This window comes from Limulus polyphemus, unplaced genomic scaffold (assembly GCF_000517525.1).
Source record: "Limulus polyphemus unplaced genomic scaffold, Limulus_polyphemus-2.1.2 Scaffold221, whole genome shotgun sequence".
Lineage (NCBI taxonomy): Eukaryota > Metazoa > Arthropoda > Merostomata > Xiphosura > Limulidae > Limulus > Limulus polyphemus.
Window position 1 is genome coordinate 225216 of NW_013665831.1, and position 8394 is coordinate 233609.

General features: G+C 33.1%; 1 protein-coding gene across 3 annotated transcripts in view; it reads right to left on the bottom strand.

The window, feature by feature from the left end:
* LOC106478528 (ethanolamine kinase 1-like) overlaps window positions 1–8394 on the bottom strand; it is a 45397-nt gene that overhangs the window by 15367 nt on the left and 21636 nt on the right. For 2 of the 3 annotated variants that reach the window (XM_022382149.1, XM_022382150.1), the window contains exons 4-5: window positions 6538–6681; window positions 5831–5973 (exon numbers count right to left, since the gene is read on the bottom strand). In XM_022382149.1, the coding sequence (XP_022237857.1) occupies window positions 5831–5973; window positions 6538–6681 (287 nt within the window). The remainder of the gene's footprint in view (window positions 1–5830; window positions 5974–6537; window positions 6682–8394) is intronic. The other variant, XM_022382151.1, reaches the window with a different exon arrangement.

An 8394-nucleotide genomic window follows, 5' to 3' on the forward strand; every position in this document is an offset into this window, starting at 1 on the left:
GTGAGTCTATTGGGATGAATTTGAAATATTGTTGATTCATTAGTACATGTTGAGTGAACGTGCAGGAGAGTTAGTTTCAGATTTTATGGTATAATACAATGGTACCTCGGTTGTGGTGTGATTTGACTTATTATTAGAAAATCTAGATGTGTCATGCCTAGAACCTAATATGGACTATAGCTTGATAATTAGGTTCGTTGGAACTAGCTACTTACAAAATTGCTTTAAAGTACCTTAAAACAAAATACAGAAAATAAGTTTTCTGCACTAAAGTTCTTGTTTGTTGAATTTCATGCAATACTGCCAAAGAGCCATCTGAGCTTGATGTTTTATTTTAAAGTGACAGACTAAAAGTAATGCAGGTTACCTGCACAATCCATAACCGGGCTACTCTAATCGAATAGTGAGATTTCACAACAACTGTTATATTGCAACCTAGGCCCAAAGTACAGTTAGTGGTTTTCTTTTGATGTTAACAGGGCAAAAACGATAGAACCTCTGATCAGCAGTTCAGCACACTTACCACTGGACCACAATCGACCCCAGTACTTACGTGAAATTACAAAAGATTCAAACAATAAAACCAGAAGCTAAAGAGGATTAGTCAAACAATCAAAAGTAGGCTTAGCGAGAATTTGATTTTACAAGTGGTATATGCTATAGTACACCAGAATTATTATAGCACCAGTTTCAAAATATAATATAGCATTATGGACAAAAAAACGTATCACATCATTTGGTCCTTGAAGTAAAGTAAAAATTTGAAATCAACATTTATTACACCAATTCCTCGCTTAACACTTTTAATGTGCCAGCTTTCAGTACTGCTGATAGCAATTATCATTTCGTAGGCTAATCGCATTATTAGAAAAAATAAATAAAAATTCCTTAATTGGATCCTGTATGGTCTGTTTTTCTTTAAAATAAACTTGAGTTGATCCTCTTGTCGTATTGTCTTCAGAACACAGTACACAGACATTAGAATTATTAATGTAATTATGAAAAAGCAAAGATCCAAGTACACTATTAGTAGCACTTACTCATATATCAGACCAAGACTGAGCGAATGTTAGCTGATGATTGATCTTTGATGACGAGGAACCCACTTTGAGACTAATAATGGCTGGAGATGGCTTGAATGGGCAATGAAGAAAAACATTAATATAAGTTTAACATAACAGCAAATGTACAACGTTTCGACAATGATGATGACATATGTCAATTAACTTTGGCTGGATATGAAAGCCAAAAGTTGGAACAGCAGACCATCTATCTCCAAAAATTGGAGCTTTCTAGCATAATGCAAATAAACTTGTAAACACTAGAGATGAAGTAAATAATCATAGGACAAACTCTAAACTGTGGAAGTGTAGAAAGCTAATAGTAATCCAAAGAGTCCAACATCTCCAATGCAGAGTACCTGGACAAGGCAAATATGAATTCTCCATAGTTGAGATTAGATGAAATGGGTACATGGTAGGCCTTTACTACAGAATTCCTACTTGCTAACCAAGAGGTGGAAGAGAGGATGTCGAATGCCCTTGTACAATTAGCTTTAAACTTCTGGAGGTAAGAAACAAACATCATCTTATTTTGACAGCCACATTGGGCTATCTTCTGTGTCCACAATGAAGAATCAAACCATGGATTTTAGGTTTATCGCTGTCCTGCTGAAGGACTATTTTGAAACTGAAGGCCTAAGGAACTTTCTCCCAATCATCACAGAAAACTATGGACCATCAGGGTGCAATCATGGCAGCAAAAATACATGCAAATGGCTTTAGATGATGAATATTTTAAACTATTTGCAGTAGTCCATTCACATAGTTTACTGAGAGCAGTTTGAAGCTACCATTCAAGGTAAGTTATCTTTAATGACTGAGGGGGAAATCTGGAAGTCATGAACATTGAGGTTGTTTGATCTTAATGCTAAAACACGTGAAACTCAACACACAGTCATATTGTACTCTGAGTTCCTGTGTGAACAATCAAGACTGTGTTGTTCTACATAAGACCTGGAATGGCCTCTTCACTAAAAAAATATGGATAGAAATGGTAAATGGTTTAGTGACCCACAAAAATGGAGGTCCTGGCCGTAAGATAGCAAAAGTTTATGTAATGACATTACATATTAAGTAAGAAGCTCCATCTTGAGAAAAACTTCCTTGTTGATGTTTCTAGTCAAATCAGATGGTCCATGGTCAATCCCAGTGATCACTATTGAAACCAAACTTGGTGTTGAAGAGGATCTTGTTTCATTCTAGGAACATTAACCATCCTTTCCAAATCTTTACACAGATAGCTGGTTAAAGAAACAAGTCTATCGTTTGAAGGAATCTTGGGATCCTTCCTTAGGGTTAAAAATAAATATGGCAATTGTTTGATACATCTCGAAATCTGCATCCTGTAAATCCAAATAAAAAGAACTAACATAAAACCTAGAGAAGCAAGAAAACGATGGCACAGCATCTTTAAATGCACATCAATAGATCTATCTGTCGTCCTGCCAGACCAATGTAGGGTACGTTTCAGTTTTTCTAAACTAAATGGCAAATTTTAGTCGTACAGATAATTGGGCAAAGAAGAAGATAGGGCTTTTTTCGCCCATATTGTGATGGATAAGAAGGAAGATGAAACAGGAAGAAATGTTTGAATTGTTGGAAATGTGCTATCCAAGAGTGTTAGTAATTGCAAGTTTTAATAATAGTATGTAAATCAGCTACTTCTTGGTTACTTTGTTTCACAGTTAAAAGAGGGTTGTACATACATTACGAATTTATTTTTTCAAATTTTGTTACAGTCGACCATAAAACTACTGGTGGAAGAGATACTGGAAATGGGCACACGTTTTTTGAAAGGCAATGTGATCAGTAACAGCGATTTTATGGTGAACTTTAACAAATCAACATTAAGAGCTTTGAATTTTGTTTTATTGTTGAGAATATAATGCATTTTGTTAATGTAGTTTGGTTTATTAAGGGTAATAGAACCTGTACCTTTATCAGGTTAGATGACAATAACACTCTTTAATTATCTAATTACTTTAATTTAGTATATTTGTCGTGAGTGATGGTGAAACTGGTTTTATGGGGTTGCAGTTGTAAAATTAAGACCAAGCAGCTTTTTGAACTGTTCTTTTATACAGCTCTGGTAACAATTCCTAGTGAAAATAGGTTGATATTTCAAATTTATGTACGTGCACTCAGGTTCCTACCCAGGTCTCTTATATACAAATAATCATAAAGAAGCTTTTCTACAACAAAAATGTAAACTACACAAGCTTTAATCACCAACAGTTCAACCAAGTACTAAAACTTGCTCCTAAGGATAATCATTCTTCAATGATTAGCTATATGACCAAATAAATGGCATGGCAATGTGGTATTTTCAGAGCTGACTCTCAAAAACATATTCTTATGTCACTATGAGCATTTTTGGTTAGACATCTATCCTGCTGAACACAAGCTGGCTTTATATAGTAAGTATGTTGATGATACATTTCTACTGTTTCGAAGTCCTAAACACATAAAAAATTCTTGAATTATTTATATTCGAAACACCCGAAAATATATTTTGCTTATGAAACTTATAAAAAAGGTAAATTGCTTTTTCCTGATATCCAAATCAGGAGATTAAATAACCAGTTTATTACAGTTTATCGCAAAGAACATATATAGGCTTACATACTCATTTCGAAAGTTATATTTCAGACTTCTTTAAACATAACCTGATATTCAATACAATATATAATGCCTGTTATAACTGCCTGTTTCTTCATACTGAAGAAAATTCTAATAAACAACGGCTATCCCTATCATTTTATTCAAGCCCTAACATGCAAATTCCTTTCTAACAAAACTTAGCCCCCAAGGAAACCATATACTTTAGTGAAATACCCGTTAAGGTTGATCATCCCTTTTTTGACAAACAACTTTCATACTAGTGTCACAACTTTAAAGAATAATTAAGACTTTTTATTGACAGATTAAATTCAAATGATATTTAAATCATCTTTCAAGATTCAAAACTTGTTCATATTTAGTCACTTACTACCTACTCCTATGCATTTCAGGATCATGTATTAATACACATGTTGTGGCCGTAATGCCACTTACAGATGTAAGGAAATATCAAGTAGAAACGGAAAACAACTATCAAATCTTCCAGACTCTGCAATTCGCATACATAGTGAAAATATCAACCACCTCATTTTGGTTAAAAATTTCAAAATCGTTTCATCTGGATCATCCAATACTGAATTTTAATTAAAGAAAGTTTAACTAATGTAACTGAACACCCAATTTTAAATAATAACACAACCTGTATACTTTCGCAAAAAAACACGTAATATTGTTACAATTGTGGCATTTTTCTATTCCTGTTTAAAATAAATTTCTTCCTTTTACTCTGTATTTTAATTTTTTTCACAAAATGTTGGAACTTTAGACATTAAAAAATTGTACCTAATACTTTACCTTGTTTATCATAGCTTGCTGAAGACGGAATGTGTATATTCCGAAACGTTCAAAAATTAAATGTTTGTAACCGTCACATATGCATCATGTGTTTATTGTTGTTTCCATTATATATATTGTTGTTTCCATTATATATATGCTATAGTACACCAGAATTATCATAGCACCAGTTTCAAAATATAATATAGCATTATGGACAAAAAAATGTATCACATCATCACCATCATCATTAAACTTCGATTCCTTTCAAACGAATCTTTTGCTAGTTTCTTCAGAGTAAGGAGAAAATAATAACTGCCTCAAAGATCATAGTCCGTCTCTCAAGAAGAAAGTTAAAAGGTGAAAAAACGGATAGATAATTGAAAATAAATGCCGGATTTAGAGCATGGGAATGAGCATAAATACTAGAATAAAAAAGGAACGATCATGGTCAATAAGAAGATAGACTTCTCTTTGACATCAATATTTCCACCACCCCACAGTAGACTAAATCCTTTTAATTAACTGTACAACACTAGACTGACATGGTATTCATGATCAACTTCATCTTCCGTTGACAGGTAAAAAGAATACATTGCGTGTGCGATATACTGGCCAATGGAGCCTTGAATAGCAATAGCTTCCAGTGGTGTAGTTACTGGGACATATAAGATGAGAGAATGCTGTCTGAACAGCAATGTTACACTTCCTTGAATTTAACTGTTACATAATCTGCTTTTATGCATAACAAAAATTATCGAATGGGAATGAGACATATGTGTTTCAGAAATGACTCCTGTAAGAAAGGAAAAATAGGATGACATAAGCTGATCTAGGTTGCAGTGAAAAGCACAATAGTTCCATAGAATAAACTGGACCATTTTTACATAGAGCCCTGGGTAGTTCTAGAAGGATAATGTTTACGAAGTTTATCTTTTTGTTTAACCCTTTCATATATATTTTTCTTTAGAGTTAAGTAGTTCATTATATCTGAATATTCAATCCGTAAAAGTCGGATAGAAGTATAACTATGGCAAGTAACTGATTCTAGCTGAATAATCAGTAGGTAAAGATAAGATAGAAGTAAAAATAAAACATATGACTGAGTATAGCTGAATAATCAGTAGGTAAAGATCACATACAGAAGTAGAACTGGAGTTCGTGGCTGACGATAAATGATCCAGAGATGCTAAGTATAAATAAAGGGCTGATCGAGATCCATCATAAAAAATTTTACATATGTGTGTGAACAGGGTTTATAAGATAGTACAAACATAGGTAATATTAAATGAGAAAATCCCAGTGGAATAAAATATTTATACCATTCCAAGCTTTGAAGATAAATGATATAAGATATTACAGTTAATTTATTTTACCTTTTTCTTCGTTATAGACTATATTGTTTCCAAGTAAGTCATTATGGCAGAAAACAATTTGAGATCCAAGTTGAACTAAATGGTTTTCTAGGTAGGTGACTTCAGTTTCTAGTTCTTGCTTAGATGGAAGTTCACTTAAAATCCTAAAACATAATTTTCATTTTTAGTTTTTGTAAATAAAAGAAAACCTGTTGTTTAAAAAACTAGCAAAATTTTTCAAAATGTAAACAAAAATCATCACTAGTATACTAGTAATAAAATATGAAACATTAGATATGCTAAAGAGAATCTCAAACACCAATATTACTTACAAATAATTAGAAAATAATATCAACCAAAACTACAATAGCAGCTTCGTTGCAATCCCCCAATCTCTTAAAAATATAAATTTTCTCAAATTTGGTCATATGTGATTACAAAAGCTAAAAAAAAGAAAGATTGATTTAACTACTTATAAAATACAAGACTATCGTTTTACATCTAATATAAACAAGAAAAAGGCAAAGGTTTGCAAGAACCTTTAGAATGAGTACATCTTGTACGTTGATGGTGAACAGTTTGCTCTATATGTCAGAGAATATATAAATCATTATAATGTACAAAACGTTATATCTCTTAGAATATCTCAATAAACAATTAACTCAACTCAACTCAATTAACAACTTAATAAATGTTCTACTCACCCTGAATCCTGTTGACATACATACCTAGCTTTTTTTTCTGTAACTGCGAATTTTGATGGTACGAGTTTTAAAAACATGCGCATTTGAGTGAAAAGACTTGGTTTGTTTAATTCTGTATCAAATGAAGTCTTTAGTGCATGCATTTGGGCCATGGTCTTTGCAATCAGCCTGTTTAAATACAGCATAAAACTACTATTTAACCTACAAAAACAGTGGATGCTTGATTGTTTAACAGTATGTTAAAGTATAGGAATAAATCAGTACAATTAAGTCTATTGTTGTATATATATACATATATATACGTACGTAGATGGAGAAAAATGCCTAAACTAAAAACTACAGTTTACTTGCTTGCATAAGATAAAGCATTGTTAAGTTCCAGAATTTAATCAAATAATCTTCAATTAGTTCATTAAGAATTTTCAGCAGCTGTTGCCTGCAAGGAAAGCATTATAGAGACAGTATTTTTGAAATTATTTCTTCTCAATCTGCTACTTTTGTCTTTCAGAGTTTATACTTGATTGTGAAAATACCTCTTTTACAACACCCAATACTTGTATATGAGTTAAATTTGCAAATATATTTTTCTCACAGCAAAAAAATATACAATAACATTTTTAAAGAATGTGACTAAATATTTTCATTATATTCTACAGAAGATAAGTTTCATTTGTTTTGAATTTCGCGCGTAGTTACTCGAGGGCTAACTGTCCCTAATTAAGTAGTGATAAGACCAGAAGAAAGGCATATAATCAACACTACCCATCGCAAATTCTTGAGCTACTCTTATACTACTGAATAGTGGGATTGACATTATAATGCCACACAGCTGAAATATAAATGTGCAGTAGTTTCTTTTTAATAAAATTATTGTATAATTGAAGCAGTTGACCTGTGACATTAACTATTAGGTCGTCAAGAAATTAATGTCACTTTTTTTTTGATGAAAAACCCGAACCACTTATATATCAAAACAAAACATTTATTAAATGAAATAGTCTCCATTCTTATCGATGATGCTTTTTCGTCATACAATCAGGTTGTTAATGCCCTGATTAAAGAAATAATTTGGCTTCGAAGCAAAAAACATGTCGATGTCCTCTTTAACACCTTCACATTTGCACACGTTTTCCCATTAAGATGGTGTTGCAGCAAACGAAAAAGATGGTAATCTGATGATGCAATATCTGGAGAATATAGTGGGTGGGGGAAAACTTCTAAGCCCAACTCCATAATCTTGTGTTGCATCAAACGTGCCACATGTGGACGTTCATTATCGTGAGAAGAACACCTTGCCGATTGAGGAATGAGGGGCGCTTCTGATGAAGGGCTTAATTTAAACGTTCCAGTTGCTGACTGTAGATCTCTGCATTAACAGTTCGCTGTAGATCGAGGAATTCAAAATAAATTACTCCTTTGATGTCCCACCAAATGCAAAGCATCACTTTCTGCGGATGAAGTCCATGTTTTGTGATCGGAAGTGGTTTTTGTCTAGGACTGAGCCATTATTTTTGGCGTTTAATATTCGCATAGAGAATCCATTTTTCTGGTGACAATTCTGTCCAAAAATGGTTCATGTGCATTACGTGCCAGAAGAGACGAAGCAACGTTCACACGTTGGAAACGATGATCATCAGAGAGTTCGTGAGGTACCCAAACACCTTCTTTATGAAGTTTTCCTATATTCCTTAGAAGTTTATGTATTGTTTTATGAGAAGCATTCAATTTCAGGTCCATTTCACGAGAGTGTTGCCTTGGGTTAGACTCAACAAGCGTCTTCAGAGCATCAGTATCAATTCCAACATGTCGGCTCTTGCCACCACAGTTTTTAAGGCAAAAGTCACCTGAACGAAATTTGCTGAACTATCGTTGACACTTACG